This window comes from Pelmatolapia mariae, linkage group LG22 (genome assembly GCF_036321145.2).
Source record: "Pelmatolapia mariae isolate MD_Pm_ZW linkage group LG22, Pm_UMD_F_2, whole genome shotgun sequence".
NCBI lineage: Eukaryota > Metazoa > Chordata > Actinopteri > Cichliformes > Cichlidae > Pelmatolapia > Pelmatolapia mariae.
The window spans coordinates 27,343,653-27,361,837 of record NC_086245.2 but is presented as its reverse complement, the minus strand read 5'-3'; the positions used below and the strand labels follow the sequence as shown (position 1 = coordinate 27,361,837).

Sequence of the window (18,185 nt, the reverse complement as noted above, 5' to 3'; positions counted from 1 at the left end):
AACTCTGAACGAAATCTTTGCAACAAAGTTACAGTTTTCTATACATTACTGACCAAAGAACTAAAGATTTGTAATAACTTCCTTCGGGATTAATAAAGTATTCTGATTCTGATTAACTGCCCAGAGATTAGAGAGTGGAAAGGTTTGCTTCTTTAAGGACTTATTTGTCTAATGGCATTTATGTGTGTTGCTCAAATTCCTGTTGCTTGACTACTGCGAGTGGACGCCTGTTTACTCGATAAAAATGTGATAATATGATAGACAAGCTCAAGAGATTCTAAGTCAACTGTACCGTGGCAAGAGCAGTGCCATGCATGATGGAAATAAGCATGAAGACACGTAAACAGGCAGGTAACCAACATTTATTTACCATTATCAACTTTACAATAAAACCAGTAACATCTGTCAACATTAGCAAAATAAAGAACAGAAATCAATCCAATTTATTTACAGAGACAAAGCAGATTCAGGCTCACACACGACAGATAAACAACTCTGCTTCATATCAAACCGCAACAGTGAACATAGCAAGCTTAAGTGTTCTTTTTTTTTCATAATAAGGTAAAAATCAAAGTCGTCTATCTTTTTTTTTTCTTTGAACAAACAAGACATATCTTCTCTGAATCTTTAAGATGGTTCTCTATAATACACCACAAAATACTTCAAATTTGGGTTAAAATATAGGAATGTAAAAAGTTGGCAAGTCTCTTTAATTTTCTGATTTCTTTTTCTTTTTCTTCTATTTAACAGTCATTTCAAGTGGTTGTGGTGTCCTAGTATCTTATCTAGCGTCGTTCCTTCGGCAGGAGGCATCTTGAGCTGTAGATTTTTAAGGGAAAAGATGCTTCGACCTCCATTCGTCATCCATCGTTACTTCATGGTGTCATTCGCCGGCCAGCTAGCCATTAAAAATCCCCCCCCCAACCCCCCTCCCCACGCACAGCGACCAAACCCGCAGCCTAAAACTCAGTCCAGGTTCAGATGTCGAGCAGTAACCAGGAAAGTGATCTAGTGAATCTAGTCTGTCGTCTTGTTATCATGACGAAAAAAGTGGCACGTCGAAGGAGTCTCTCACATACATGTGTATATATTTACATATACATATATCCATATACATATGTATACATATACACATATATATAAATATATATATATATATATACTCTTAATTTTCTCTCTCTCTCTTGAAAAACAGTTCACCCAGTTCATTGTGAGCTAAACGTACAATCACTCTTTCTTTTCAGACGGAGCGGGGGTCGAGCTGCTCTCCTCTGTCGGTTTCGTGGCCTCGGGGGCAGGAGCAGCTGCCTCTTTGGCCTCCTCCTTGGGGGCCTCCTCCTTAGCTGGCCCCTCCTCCACCTTCGGATCCTCAGCGGCAGAGGCAGCGGCGGCGGCGTCACCGGCCTCCTCCTTCACCTCCTCCTTCTTCTCCTCGGCAGGAGCAGCGGCTCCATTCTCAGCAGGCTTCTCCTCAGAGGGGGCAGCGGCAGCCGCTTCCTCTTTCACAGCCTCGCTCTTCTTGCTCTTCTTGATGTTCAGTTTGAAGTTGAAGGACTTCTTCAGGGAGAACTTCTTCTTCTTCTTCTCTTTGGTGCTTTCTTTGGCCGCAGCCTCGCCCTCCGGTTTCGCAGCCTCTCCATCTGCAGCAGGCGCCGGTTCGATAGTGTCACCTCCCGCACCGGCTTCAGGCTCCTTGGCGGCCTCCGCGGAGCCGTTGGTAGCTGCAGCATCCCCATCGGGCTTTGTAGAGACATCGCCATTGGTCTTCACGTGACCGTTCTCCTGTAGAAAGGGTTACAAAAAAAAAGAAGAAAAAAAAAGACACAAAATAAGTCAGGTTTCTATCAAGTCTTGTGTTTTTTAATTAAAAAACAAACATAAAATACAAACAACAACAACTGCGGTTGGGGAGGTCTCGTATCTTTGCCGAGCATCGTTGCGCTCATCAATTAACCACCATGTCGTCTGGCTCAAGAGGCGACGCCTTGCAGTACCCTAATCAGGCGATAGGCGGCGGCAGCGCCTCACAGACCGCCCGGGTTGCCAGACAGACGGGCTCAACAAAGACGAGGCTGAAGCTCATCGATGGACGAATGAAAACACCTTCATTTGTTATTTTTTGTTTACCCAAGAAAAATTTGATAATTTTCCAGGGGAAAAATATTTAAAACTCCAAAGAAAAATATTTATTTATGAAATTACCCCCCCCCCCCCCCCCCAAGATTATTTGATAAGAGTGACGGAAAATCCTTTAATGATGATCTAATCGTTTTGAATATTAGTGACATTTGACATCTCATTAATGACTAATTTTACTTACATTACGTTTTGGAAAGTACCAATTTGCAAGATTTGCGGTGAGACGGCAACAGGGCTCTTTTCAGGGAGGAGTAGTAGACTGCCTACGTGCGAGCAAGCCGCCCCCTCCCCCTTTTGTGACTGGCACTGTCAAAAAGCGTTCTCGGTTCGACCTCAGTGACAAATAAACACATACTTACTTGAAACTGGGAAAACCGTGACAAATAACAGCTCCCCTCCCCGCGGACTGATATGTTTTTTGGGGGAGCTCTGTGAACACCAGTCTGAGCACGAGACAAGATGCTACAAAGCCCCACCTGACTTGCCCCAAAATGTCCTCACATTCAAGTTTAATCGATTCATCGTTAGCCAAATCCGCTATATGCGAGGTTTTCGTGTGAGAAACTCAACTTTTATCAATTTATTATGCCATCCTTCTGTGATAAAGTAGTCATACGGAGCCACTAGACGGTATATTTACCTGTCCGTTGGTTTTGGCAGCCGCAGCATCAGCGGCAGCAGCGTTTGCCTCCGCGGCCACCTCTCCCTTGGATGCCTGGGATCCCATTGTCTTCGGTGAGTAGCGGTCTTCTAAAGCAAATTAAAAAGAAAAACTAAAAAAGGTGGGTTTTAAGTTAATCCAACTCCAGAGCGAGTTACGTATCCAGCGGTGAAACCGTGAAAAGTGTGTGTTTTTTAAATTTCTTTTCTTCAAACAGCAGCTACTCCCCTTCGGTTGTTCCCGTTGTCTGACTTGTCACCCCGATAGAGAGAGACCCTCTAAACTCGAAGCTCGCTGAACGCAACGCTTCAACATACAGCAGGTTCAGGGCACCACCCGTGGGCGGGTCCTGTTCATGAACGGCCAATCATCGTCTGCTCCAACCCGGCTTTGTCCAATCACCCCTGACTCCCTAATTGTCCCCGCCCCTCTAGTGGACCCCCAGCAATGAAATCAATTCAGCCTTACTAAATTCAGTGTTTTATAGGCATGAAACTAAAAAAACAATGCTGACATAGCATAAAGATAAGAGAAAAGTCTCCCACACAAAAGTAGTTTCCTTCCTTGTAGTGAGTATTACTGTATGAGTGTGTTTGCTTACCTCAATTCACATGATGGCTGATGATTCAGAGGGAAGATATGGAGCACATAGCTTCATAGAACATCTAGGTGATTACCAGATGAGAGTGAGGTATATTTATAGTAAACATTAAACCACTTGTTTGGGTGTGTGTGCAGGCTTTAATAGCATTGCACCTGATACACTCAGTCATAGCATAAATATAACTTAAAGTTGCTTTGATCAAGAAATCAGCAGTGAGAAATAATAAACACGGTATAACAACTCTATTCACTGTAGCAGTTTATTTACACAGGATGCACAAGCACCCTTAGGGCTGCAACTAGTTCTTTTGAGTTATTAGTTGACTGCTAGATCCTTTCCTCAAAGTGCCAAAAAAAAGTGAAAACTGTTCTAAAAAGTAGAAAGACAACCCTTTTTACCTAGATTTATTTTCCTTTCACCTCCAATTCCCACTGTTTTATTTCATGGCATTTAGTAATGCACTGCACCATTATTGTTTCACTTTTGCTTCCTGGCGTAAATGGGGGAATTCTGACTGGACATCTTTTGGTTTCAGTCTCAGTACAGATGGTAGACGAAAACATATCTCAAATTACAGTCTGATTCAGCAATTAGTCAGACTGTCAGTAAAATCCAACACGTTTCCAGAAGTCATCTTATGGTATGAAAAAGCCTCCATATAGAGTAAATCACAGGCACAGTCTCCCCTGGGCAGTCAAATTACTCAAGAAAATAGTAGTTCCATCAGGTAGATGTATTATGCTTTACTAGCACAACACAGCTCATGAAATACAATTTAAGACGAGAAGAAGTAATTCTTGCAACACTACAGCCATCTTAAAATTCCTCTATTTTTGAAGCACGGCTAAATTAGCCTTAATTTCAGAGGTCACTTGACTATTGATTTTGCATGTATGGAAGAACAAGTCAAACCATATAAATGACTATGCCCTAAAATAAGCCTTTAAACAGCTTTTCTTTTTGCTCTAAAAAGTTATACTTCTACCACAATCTTTACTGTTGTGGAAATCTAGTAATGTTGGATTGTCATGGGTTTGATTCACTGCATCCCACTAATTGGCAGAGCAGTTATCTGAAATAGGTACACTGGAAGAGCAATTAGATCAAAATCTTGGTTACACAGAAATAAACGCAACCTAAATGGGCATTCAGGGAGCGCATCCTCCGCCAAGGCCAGCGTGCTCTTTTGCAGTTTAAAAAAACAGTAACCCACTCGTTTCCCCATGGATCACCTCTCCGCTGTCTTGGAGTTCAGCACTTTCTTGCTTTTACCGTATGTCCATTAAGTCCCTCACTGTGATGGAAGAAATCTTATGACAGTTTTCATTTATACAGAGGACTTAACTGTGACAAAATCAACAGGTGGAAACTAAAACAGAAAAAGACTGGGAATGGGAATGTTTTTACCTCCAGGTACACTATTTCCCATCTAGACCTGTTCCCACCAGGAGGAGCAGCTGAATGGTAAAGTGGATTCACTTCTGTCATTCAATAGAAATGAACGAAAACAACTGAATGAGAGTTTACTCTATTGTTCGATGTAGATTTAGAGGACACATTTCTGGCCATCAGATTGGAGAACAGGATTCTTGTTGAGGCTAGTAGCATGTCACGCTGTCTCCTCATGTCTACGTGACTAGAATTGTTGTTCACTTCCGCTTGTCAACAACATACCAGTGCTTAAATATGCCAACGGGATAATCATGCACATTCCACCTGATCGTTCGCCTCCACAAACATTCTTCACAACAGCTGCTAATGTTAAAAACCTCAGTTACGCGAGCCAAAGACTCCAGTGTTCAGTGGCGCAAATTGATCTTTACTGCAACCAATCTGTCTAATTGGTTTTGCGAGACTCGGGACCAGTGAAATGTGTGTCCGATTAGAAACCCACCCGCTCATCTCTTTGCAGGTACAGATCAGCGATGAACAGAAATGAGTTTGAGATACTGGCTGAACTGTGTAATCATGAATGCACTTACAATGGGCTCAAAACACAGTCTTGCATTGTCCACGCAAACATTTCATCAATGTGGTTAATACAAAGTTATTCATGTGACTGTATCAGCTGAAGACTTTCACTGTAGAATGCAGAGTGCTCCTTACTGATGTTGCTCACATGAACAGGCCAGTATAGCTGTGGCTATACATTATGTTTCTATAAATGCCAAAAATATTCACTCACTCGTCCAAATCATTGAATTCAGGTCTGCCAGTCACTTCCATGACCATGGGTGTATGAAATCAAGTACTTAGACATGCAGACTGCATGCAGACCTCAACAAAAAGTGCAGTTGTGAAATTTTCTCACTCCTAAATTGTCCACAGTCAGCTGTTAGTGGCATTGTAACAATGTGTGTGTCATTGTGGGGGAATTGCTGTCATTCCAGCGAATGCTGAAGCACGGAGTGCGCAGAGTCAATTGATACATACTCTCAAATTTCATGTGGCCGTCAGATTAGCTCAAGAACATTGTGCAGAGAGCTTCAAGGAATGGGTTTCCATGGCTGAGCAGCTGCATCCAAGCCTTACATCACCAAACACAATGCAAAGAGTCGGATGTAGTGGTGTAAAGGACGCCGCCATTGGAGTCTAGAGCAGTGGAGATGTGCTGGAGCGTCGTCTGGAGCGTTCACCCGTCTTCATCTTGCAATCCGATCAACGTGTCTGGGTTTTGCTGTATAAAGTTTGTTGGAGGTGTAGGTTGCATTTTAAGAGTTGGGCTAAGCCCCTCAGTTGCCCTCAGTTCCAGTGAAAGGAACTTTTAATGTTTCAGCATACCAAGACATTTTGGACAATTTAACTTTGTGGGAACAGTTTGGGGATAGCCCCTTCCTCTTCCAGCGTGACTGCGCACCGGTGCATTAAGCAAGGTCCATAAAGACATGGATGAGCAGGTTTGGTGTGGAAGAACTTGACTGGCCTGACCTCAACCTGACAGACGACCTTTGGGATAAATTAAAGCAAAGACTGCGAGCCAGTCCAACATCAGTGTCTGACCTCACAAATGTGGGTCTGGAAGAATGGTCATAAATTCCCAAACCATGTGGAAAGCCTTACACAAAAAGTTGAAGCCGTTATAGCTGCAAAAAATGGGCTGACTTCATATTAAACCTTGTGGATTACGAAGAATGGGATGCTACTCACATTCGTATGTGTGAAGGCAGGCAAGCAAATATTTCTGACGATATAGTGTAAGTAATTGCTAATATAATGACATTAAATAAGTAATCTTTAGTTAATTAAATTCTTGCTAAGAGATAAAGGAGAACCAAGACTAATAGTTGTTCACAGCTGGGATCTACTGAGTTGATCTTATAGCATGAGGGCTTGAAGGAGGATGGAAACACTATACATTGTTGCTCGTATGTTCATCAGTTAGTTTTATCGACACTTTTCACACACATGAGAGCAACTTGTTACTCCATGAGTTTTGTTTTTGTTTTTTTAGAAGAAAGTAACCAAAGCACACAAGAATTACAAAAAAATCTCACTTTATTTTGCAACACATTAATTAATAAGTAGCAACAGGCTGCACAGTGCATCAAAGTAGACATTACGTGAGATAACACTCTCTTTAATAGATAGTAAACAAAGAGAGCCGTCACCTAGTTCTTGCAGTTAAAATATGGTCAAATTAAAGTATATTTAGTGGCCATATAGTGCCATAAGATCCAAGCTAGATTATACTTAGAGCGTAATGTTGCTCACATATTATGCACATCTTAGTCTTTATAATAGATAGAAAAAACACTGAGCTCACAGGGCAAAACATTTGATCAGCCTTTGCTTAATGTACTTTATTACAGGCTCACTAGAAGAAGAAGAAGGGCCTCTTAGCCTGAGTGTTGTTTAGGCTCCTGTGGAGTTTGCAGGCCTTACTTCCTCAACAATCTGCTTCCCGCAAAGGTTAAGAGTCTAAGTTGTGTCGCTGTCTGACCTCAGTAGCCTAGCATAACAAAACCATGTGAAATAAAGGTTACATTTATTGGGAGATATTAACTATAAAAAAACAGTGTTATCATTCTTATGTGATCAGGGAAGAAGACTATAATGCATGACCAAATTACCATGGTGGTCAGAAAAGATGGATCATTTAATTAGTAATGAAGCCAAGAAATTATTACCAGCATGAATATTGATTTAATATAGATGCATCAAATAAAAGTAGACAGAACAGATTCAAAGAAACAGAAAAGGCAAATGAGATCAGTAGGAGGTAATAGGACAAGAAAAACATGAACAAAATCAAAATGATGCTTGCTGATTAGCATTGTGGTTTTATGGTGTTATTGTGTGGTATTTCCTGGACAGGTGCAGTGACCTCCATGTGCTGGTTGCCTGGCAAACTCACTAAGGACAAGACTCCAGGAAGTCACTGCCTAGTGCTTTTAGGAAAATATATTTACCTTTTCATGCAAGCTCTTCCTGCTTGCATGTGCAGGTCTTTCTGCTAAGTTAAGCTAACTCTCTACTGTTTGTATCCTCATCAAGCGTCAACCTCCTGAGCGAAAGAAAATTCCTGTAATGGCCATTGAGGCTGTCTCCAAGAGTCAGCCACCATAGAGTCCCATGTTAAAATAGTCAGCTTTACAGGATTAAAAAACATGTTTACAGCTAAAAAAAAAAAAAATATGTGTTTAACAACTACTGATAGCTTCCTTATGGTGGATGAATTGTATTTATCAGTCATCTATCTAGATAGTATCAAAGGGCATGGGCTTCTTTGATAGAACAGAGTGAAATTCTAGTATATTACAAGCTTGTTGCTTAGCAATGATGAGTAGATGTCTTATAAATTTAGCTTGCTAACCAGGCTTGCAAGCAATAACTGAAAACGTAACTCTCGAACCTCTCATTTAAATATAATCACATTACACACATAACCTCCCAACACTGGTGGTCACTGATTTCAATATAATTACATCCATCTTTCATATATACATATATCTTCTTCTTCTTATAGTGACAGTCTACACTTCTGACAACTCAGTCCACAACAAACTTAACAAAAGACATTTGTCTTAGTCTCATTTACGGACTCGAGGCATGAACGCATTGTCCTGTTAAAACAGGAAAAGGCCTTCTCCAAAATGTTGCCACAAAGTTGGAAGCACATTATTCTCTGAAATAGCATTGTATGATGAAGCAACGAGACTTCCCCCCTGAATTGGAACAAATGGCTCCAGCCCAAACCAAAGAAAACAGCCCCAAACCAGAGGAATGCGAGAGAATCCCGAATGGGGTTTACTTTTGGCCATGTTGTTGTTACCTTTGTCTCATTTCCGTAATTGTCTTCGTATTCTCAATGTCAATATCAAAGCAAAGAAGCATCTTTATGGGTGGCTGTTTGGAAAACAGAAAATGTTATAGTGGCAGGACAAAAAAACAAGTTATTCAAAAAGTCTATGAGTCTACCTTTGCTGAAGGTTTGAACACGAAAGCAGGGGAAATAATGAGGATTTGTAAATGGTTTCATTCGCCCTAATCGCAGAACAGATTTAAATATGCATCCAAAGGTTCAAAAGAATGTGCTTGAACTTGGTTCTCTTTACTCTGACGTTAGTTTGTGGTTTTGGCTCGACTTTCTGGCAGTTATGTTGAGAGGACAACCTTTTCTCACTCTCATATCACGTTGTATCTCTCTTGCTGCCCTTGTAAATGTCATAATAATGTGTCCACTGTGTACTGTGGAATGCCTGGCACGCAGGCCCTCCCGTCTTCTCAAGCCATCTTCTCCTGTGAATGGGCTTCTTCACCCCTCCTGAGGTAACTCACGCCTGGAGGAGATGAGGGGGGGCTTGAGGGGGGGCGAGCGCCATCGTGGTTGACTTCTGCAGCCTGAACTACATAAACTGCTCCATTCTTCTTTCCCCCTGAAATCTTAGACACTGTGTGATGCCAACGACGGCTGTGAGAGCAGTGACGAAGAACAGACTCATCGTCTCCTCACCTCCGCAGCGCCACTCTTAACACTTTTTGCTCTGTGTAATGCACGTCTGCGTGTTTGCACATGTGCCCCTGTGTTTCATGTGCATATAAGGGAAGCATTGTCATGGGACCAAGCTAGCGTCAGGGGGAGAAAGGCACAAAGGAGCGCTCCTTCACTCGTAGATGCACATTATACACACACAAAGCATTGGTACGTCAGCTGTGACAGGGTTCACAGATGTGCTGAGGGCTGGAATGCAGACAGGATGGGGAAAAAGAGGAGGAAAGGGGGTTCTAATCAGTACGTCAGAGCAGGGACCTCAGATATAAAGAAAGCGGTGGCTGGGGGAGAAAGAAGATAGCTGGAGGTAGAGGCAGTCAACGCATTGTTTGGACATTGCATGCACTGGAATGATGTGCTGATAGCTTTGGTGATAACATGAGGTGCAGGCAAAGAAGTGATAAGAGGTCATCAAACAGCTGTTAACCCCTCCCCAATTCCAATGCATTTACAAAGGCAGGACAGGGACGGGATGGAGACAAGAAGACTCAAGATAATGGTGCCAAGTGAAGCAAAGTGGGCGTGAATGAGTCACATTTAACGACAGAGTTTTGAAAATTCAATTCAATTCAATTCAATTCGAATTGAAAAAGACGATAGACAGAAAATATATCGAAAAACCTTGGAAATTTAAACCTCATTTAGGATTACAGGTATTGTTTGGCTGTGATCTAGCCACATCCCAACAAGCACAATGTTAAACCTAGAATTTATTTTTCAGATTAGAGTATATAGGCATTCTACCTCCTCAATTTGGTAAAAATTCAATAATGTGCGTTTTGTGTTATTTGGAAATGCTGATCTTCCTGAGAATCATAAGCCTACATAGCTTAATTACTGCTAAATATTATTCTGAGCAGTGTTTAAAATAGGGGTGGGTTTTTATAATCGATTTATCGATTAAAATCGATTCTGGCTTGGATAACGTGAAATCGATTCATTAAAATCCTGAATCGATTTTTTAATATAAATTTATTTTGCCCGAAATGCCAGAATCTCAGGTGAAACCTCAAAACATTTCAACAACCACCAATCAGCTAAGACAGTAAATGAGAGCAGGAACACGGATTCTGCACAAAGACGTAAACACACAGCGCGGACCGCGGATCAGAATCAGTGAGATGTCGCCTTTCTCACCTGACGGCACGGACACGGTCGGGGCTGAAAGCCGACAGCTCGCTGATTCTGATCTGTCGGCGGGTCCGCGCTTTGTGTTCACGCCCTTTTTGCGCTGATTCTAAAGCTGTTAGTTTGATCTCTCTCCAAACAATATTGACCGAACCAGCAGCAAAAGAAGATCCAAACTACGCTTCACATAAACATCGTCATGAATTCCCTCTGACTTTTACTGTTTTGCTTCCACCACGATAAAATCACACTTCATGCACAGCTCTCTCTCTCTCTCTCTCTCTGTACTTCAAGAACAGTTTCCCATCTAAAAATCTGTTTTCTGCATTATTCGCTTGCTTGTTACGCACAAGTCTACCGTTGTTTACAGCGCTGTCGGCTGCTGTTTTTTTTTTTTTTTCGTTTTACATACTTTAAAATTATGCAAAATGCAAAACGCTTAGCTGTGTCTCTAATAAAACCACTGTAACGTCAGAGGTAACGTTCATATGTTGATTAATGGTATTCTTTCATTTTTGATGTACTGCAGAATATTTTTATATTATCCCAGGCCAGGAAAATCACCTTCATGTTTTTCTGTGTTTTATCTTCAGCTACTTTGACACAAAGGCATCTGCTGTGACGCTTACACCTTTGATAAAGTCTTGCGTGTGTCAGCTTCCTTTTTATAGATACAAAAATATGTAAATGTACTGATCTGAATTATAATATTTCTGACTGTCAAAATTTCCCAGATTCAAATCTAATTGAATCGAATCGAATCGAATCGAATTGAATCGAATCTAATCGAATCGAATTGAATCGAATCGTGGATCGAATCGATTCTGGACCTTGTGAATCGGAAACGAATCGATTCTAGAAATCAGTGACGATACCCAGCCCTAGTTTAAAACTACATGTTAACACAGCCACTAAACGAGGAAAGGGCATGGCTTTTGCTACAGTTTTGCTACACTTGGACACTTTAATCTTCACATTAATATCAGTAATATGGAGCTTTAAATTGTAAACATGAAGATGGAAATAACTGAAAAGACAAAGCAATACTTCACCTCAAAGGAATGAATACCCGCAGTTCACAGCAACTTCTTGCAGCCTATTTTAATGGTTCTGGACATTTGCTACATCCAAAGAAAGATGTAGCAAATGTCCAGAAGCATTTCCGTCTCTCTGCCAGCTGTTGTGACTGTCTGTCACCATCAGGTAATGGTGCATAATGATAAAGATGCACCAGATAGAAAAGGAGAACTTCCCAGTTAAAACTTAAACCACCATCGTGGCTGTTAAGATGTATGTGTAACATGTGAAAACATTACATTCGTTTTAAGTGGGTGAAAAAATTACGAGTCTTGGTGCCCAAAGCTAAGTCGGATCAAGACAGAACATCTAGGAGGAGATCAGGAACAAACTAGTTCAATTTAATTCAATTATATTTATATAGCGCCAAATTACAACAACAGTCACCTCAAGGCGCTTTATATTGTACGGTAGACCCTACAATAGTACATACAGAGAAAAACCTAACAATCATATGACCCCCTATGAACAAGCACTTTGGCGACAGTGGGAAAGAAAAACTCCCTTTTAACAGGAAAAAACGGCCGGCAGAACCAGGCTCAGGGAGTACCTTCTCAGGACGGCTCGATTCGGTTTTTAGGGTTTTCTACTAGTTGGTACTACCTGGTACAAGGTACCTTTTTAGTACCTACTCAGCTGGGGTTCCAAGCAATCCGAAAATGTGACATCAGTAGACTCCATGCCACAGCATCATGAAGGATCATCTCCTTCATGAAAATAAAACCCATAAATTTTAAAACCTGGCAATAAAGGAAATGACTACACAAAAAAACAACACTGTGGTCCCTGAGTCTGACAAAAAGCCATACACTGAGCAGCGGGGATACCATCACATCAACGTCCTCCATTGTTGTGGCGTTCATGTCGCATATAAATGATGTCACTGGACATTCGGCCGCATTGCTATACCGATCAAATGCACATAGGTGGTACTCGATTGTAATGGAAAACAACAGAAACCGATTTGAGTCAAGCTGAGTAGGCACTACTGGAAAGGGCTATTAGATAAGTAAAGGGAAGTGTCAAAGCTGCCAACAGCGTGGACTCACGTGTAGCAGATGTTTTAGGGAAATATTTTGGTATGTGTGGGGGGAGGGCATTCAACCTTCTTCAGAGGAAGTCACCTAACTTTTTCAGTTTTACTGTGTCAGGATGGAGCAGTGTGAGAAAGGTACTTTCCAATCAGGTAACAGTACTGCCGTGACTAAGCGCGTGTGGGAAATGAAAGTATGATGTCATAACCACAAAGGCAAACACGCACGAGTGGGAAAACAGTTCATTCAGTAATCTTTTGTTTTTACTGGTTCGGCACAAGCAGTGAATGTGAATGGCAAGTTTCCATATATGCTTCAAAAATAAACAACTTGCCAAAAGCACCACTGAACTTTAATGTGTAGCTGTCATCAAGCTCCTCAGCTTGAATGAGCCAATCACCTCCTCCAACTGTCAGAAAAGGATTATTAGGCACATCACTAAAGACAGAGCCCAATCATACCCTTTAACTTTCTCCTTGCTGTCACCTTATCAAACCAAGCTAAACAGCTGAGCCTCGGGGAATTCTCAGTTTTTCCTGCCCTTTGACCTGCCCTACTCCCACCCTTTGATTGCATGACTTGAGGTCATTGCCTGAGGCTCTTGAAACAGCTTTGGTATGCTGACTACATCTCCCAGTTACTGTTACCTGCCTTGTGTCTTTAATCCTACGGTAGCTGTAATTTATGTTAACGTCAGCGACTTCTTTTATCTTACATGTGACGGAAAATGCCACCCCCTCACTGTCCTTTTGTTTTCTCGCAGTCAATGAAGCTCTGTAGCCCTGGATGTTCAGATGATCTCCTAAAGCCTCCATTGTTTCACTCTATGTATGAGCATCACAATTCTGGCTGGAGGGTTAGAGAAGAGCTGAATGAAGACAGTGAGGGACGGAGACAGAAAGGCTGAGGGACAGAGGCTTATGGTCTTACATCAGAAGAGTGTGAGAGTGCTCTGAAAGTTCATCAACGCCTCCTTCCTTTGTATTATTTTTTGAACATCAATTTTTGAAACTGTTTATAGGTGACCACGCCAATTTTTTTTTTTGAAAATGGATGCAACGCTTGCCCTGGATTATAATCAAAGCCAGCCAGTCAATATCTAGGGCTCGCACAATCACATAAGCAGTGACTTTGCAGCAATAGACAGCATATGGCCTAGCATTTGAGCTGACAGATGTCCAAGATGGACAAATAGAGAGCAGAGCAAAAAAATAACCTTTGAGCTGCCTTAGTAGCTAGGGTCAAAAGCCTCGGAGCCTGGGGGGCAAACAACAACGAGCAAGGAAATGGGGTGGTGGAGTGTTGTGTGGTACACAAGTCCAGCTAAGTAGGTTCCATTAATATGTTGTCTGGAGCGGACACTTTGACACATTCACACAACAAGAATAAACTCCAATGTCAGGGACTTTCCATTTACAATCCAAATACTACCACTGAGGCATCAAGTACGGCGAGCGCCCACGTGACATTTTACTTTTACTTTTGCTTTTTATGTCCAATTACAAACAAATTTATTATCAGAGGGGGAATCCCTGTGGGGATTTCCCTCAAGTTATGTGTCACAATGTAAATAACAATGTCAAATACTGAGCAGGAGAAAAAGGATGTGTTGGCTGAGGACTTTCTGAATGGCATAAAGGGTATTTTTTAAAGAACTGTAAGGTTTTATTTTGAAATAGGGCTGGATTTTTGGGGGAAATAATGTAGGGTTTGTGTTAAATGTGGAAATTCAACCTTGCTGTTGGGGAAATTACACCCCCCCCCCCCCCCCACCCCCACACACACACTCAAAATGCCAGTCTGTCTTTGTCTAACATACTGTATACATAAACACAGGCATGTACACACACACATGCACGCACACACGCACGCACACACGGCTGGCACATGCAGCAGCGAAAATGGTGTCAGCCCATTATAAATCCCTTTTGACATATGAGCATGCCAGCGACCTTATTACCATGACAACAGCTTCTACACACTATAATGCTGTGGCAATGCTGGCACAATATGACACAACAACGTGGACACTTATTGTGCGATGTGTTGCTGAGAGGCGAACCACTTGCCTTTTATTTTCCTTTCATGCTCTCTGGCTCTCACCTCTTGTCCTGTTGGGGTTTTTTCTCTTTATTTGTCCTGCTTCTCCTGGCTGTGTGTGTGTGTGTGTGTGTGTGTGTGTGTGTGTGTGTGTGTGTGTGTGTGTGTGTAGAGGGGATGTGTAATGCATTTGAAGTATTCAGGTATAAGGAAGAGTCTGGGAGCTGGAGAGAAAAGCATCCTTCCAGCAGCTTTCAAAACAAGATTGATATAAAGGTAGGTCAGGCCTATCTCTGCGTTTGCGAGCTCTCACTTCTCCAGTGTGTGTGTGTGTGTGTGTGTGTGTGTGTGTGTGTGTGTGTGTGTTTCAAATCTGTGTACACCCACGCAAGAGTCCTAAAATAAATGCTTCTTCTTTCATACATGTGAGCACATTCAGCAGAACTGCACAACACATCCACCCCCTCCTTTTTCCTCTTCTGCCTCCTCCTCTCTACTTTACCATCCATCCAGCCAGAGATGGAGGGAATGCCAAAGTAAAGCAGGGAAATGGGAACACACTGAAAGAAGGGAAATCAGGCTTGCGCATGCTATTTGGACCAAAAAATTTGAGAATCTTAGGCTGGTATGCCTTTCTGTGTTTATCTCTTGTACGCATGCAAGGCATTCAGCTTCGAGGAAAGCAAGAATTTAACAGAAATCAAAACAGAAAGTGTATTTGTGGAATGATTTTAGAGATAAGACAAGTTAGTGCTGGAATATGACATCTGTGATAGGAAAACCTATCAAACCATTAATATCTGATACCTGAAAAAATGAACTTCTGATACTGGTGCCCAATAGCGTATCAAGACAGGTTGATGTTTGGGGATTTAGCCTACAGCATAACATAAATGCCTTGTATGTAGTCATCCAAAAAGCCAACGCTATGTAGCCCAATAATGTATTTGTGCACTTCCTGATTCCTTAGTTTTTTGCAGATTTGTCATACTTAAATGTTTCATCAAAAAAAGCTGAGTTCAATTCTCTAGCCAAACCCAGGCCTGGTTACTGCCAGATCTGTTGAATTAAGAAATCACTTATAGAGAGCCTGTCTGACAAATTGAAGTGGGCTGAAAGATCTCAAAAAGAAACACATCAGCTAAGATGTCATTGATATATCTCAATCTGGAAAGGGTTGTGAAGCCATTTCTAAGGTTTTGGGACTCCAGCGAACCACAGCGAGAGCCAAATAGAAAAAAACAAACAAAAACAAAACAGAACAGCATTAAAGAACTGAAGGCATCACTTGCCTCAGTTAAGGTCAGAGTTCATGATTCAACAATAAGAAAGAGACTTGGTAAAAACAACATCCATGGAAGAGTCCTGTTACATTTGGTGTAAAACTAACACACCACTTCATAAGACCATCATAGCAAGAGTCAAACAGGTTGGTGGTAGTACTATGGACTGCTTTACTGTTTCAGGACCTGGACGACTTGAAACAGTGAATTCTGCTCTCTACCAGAAAATCCTGAAGGAGAACATCTGACTATTAGTGCTTCTTCTGAAGCTCAAACTCACTTGGGATATGCAGTAGAAAGGTTATCCAAAACACACCAGCATGACTACATCTAATTGGCTCGAAAAGGTTTTGGAGTGGCCTTGTCAGAGTCCCGACTTAAATCAGACTGAGATGCTTTGGCATGACCTAAAACAGGCCGTTCATGCTGGAAAGTCCTCCAATGTAGCTGCATTTAAACATCTCTGAGTGGACCAAAATTCATCCACAGCAGTGTGAAAGACTCATTGCCAGCTATCACAAACACTTAGGGAGCAATTACTTTTTCACACATGTTCAGATAGGTTTGGATAACTTTTTTTCTTTAATAAATAAAATCATAATTTTAAAACTGTAATTTGTATTTACTTGGGTTATCTATGTCTAATAATAAAAATGTGTTATACGATCTGAAACATTTAAGTGTGATAAATAAGAAAGAAAGAATAAGATATCAGGAAGGGGAAAAATAATTTTTCACAGTACTGCAGTTACAATGTTGAGTGGTTCTCCTGAACATGAAAGGGAATGAGACAGTGCTAACCACAAAGAGGAAGTAGTTTGAAAACAACATAAAAAAAATCAAAATGCACATACAAGAAGCAAGCCAATCACTATAATTGAAAGTTTCCATTGTTTTTAACACTCAGTTTGACTTTACTACAAAGAGGTATATTATGACTCCTATCTTTTGTGTAGCAGAGACGAAGCTAAAGGAGTAAAAACAGCACAACATGAACGAGAGTGGCCCACATTATCGGGAGTTCCCTGTATTTTTTTAACAGAATTCCAATGCACAAATGATTTATATGATTCTACGATATAATAAATACAATCAGAAGGTTTTTGGAAATTTCAAAAACTTTTACTGGCAAATAAATACAAATTTTGGTGATGACGATATAAATTCTTAAGAACCATGAATTCCTCTGTAAAATATAATTTCACCCACCAGCTGTTGAAATCAACTAGCCAACCAACTATTTCAATTCAAGTTCAATTCAAAAAAAAGCCACAAGACAGTTATTTGCCATTAAGGAGACGGGTTGCAGTAGGGATAAAAGAAGCCTGGAGTCTTTTGGTCTTCCTCACAGGTACTCTAAAACGGTGGCCAGAGGGCAACAAGTCAAACTTACTGTGAAGTGGATGGTTCAGACAATTAACAATAGAATGAGCCTTCCTCAGCACATGTTTGTTATAAATGGCCGAAAGTCTGTCTAGCCAGCACCCTGAAATTTTGTTAGCAGTTTTTACCAGAAGTCCCAAGCGATTCTTATTGTTCACCGTCAGGTTACCAAACCAGGCAGTGGTACAAAAAGACATAATGGATTCAATAAAACTTCTGTAAAACAAAGACAACATCTCAGATGAGACATTAAAGGATCTAATTTTCCTTAAAAAGAAGAGTCTTTGCTGAACTCTTTTAGTAGTGGCATCAGCATGAGCTTCAAAACACAAGTTATGGTAAAGCACCACCTAACCACCACCACACCTAAATACTTATAACTCTCCACAATCCCAGTATCAGCAGTTTTAATAATAGTAGGTGATGAGCTATAAGAGGACTTCCTAAAATCAATAATTGTGTCTTTAGCTTTTGACACATTCAGTTAAAGGAAGGCCTCATCACACCAAGCCACAAAATCTTCTACAACCTGCCCATGGCCTGACTCGTCCCCCACAAGGAGACTGATGATCACTGTGTCACCAACTAGTCTCTGAGGTCACTATAGGCATGACTGTGAACACTTTTAACTACCTATTTTTTATTTGGCTGAACTACTGAGAATATTTCCAACACATGGCCACAACTCAAAAAAGACCTGTCTTTAGTTTTATCTTAGTTTTTGCCACAGATCTCGAGAATCTCAGCTTTTCTTGACTGTCTAATTTTCTATCCGTCAAATACTTGCTGCATTTATAAAATGCACCTTATTAGCAAAGTTCCTTTACACCCTTCGTTTGGAATT

General features: G+C 41.2%; 1 protein-coding gene across 1 annotated transcript; it reads right to left on the bottom strand.

Annotated features, from left to right (window-relative positions):
* Positions 1–342: 342 nt before the first annotated feature.
* On the bottom strand, positions 343–3,099 carry marcksl1b (MARCKS-like 1b). Its single transcript, XM_065471254.1, has 2 exons — positions 2,780–3,099; positions 343–1,782 (listed from the first exon to the last, which is right to left on the bottom strand). The coding sequence occupies exons 1-2, from the start codon at positions 2,864–2,866 to the stop codon at positions 1,228–1,230; spliced, it is 642 nt and encodes a 213-aa protein (XP_065327326.1). The 5' UTR covers positions 2,867–3,099; the 3' UTR covers positions 343–1,227.
* Positions 3,100–18,185: the final 15,086 nt, after the last annotated feature.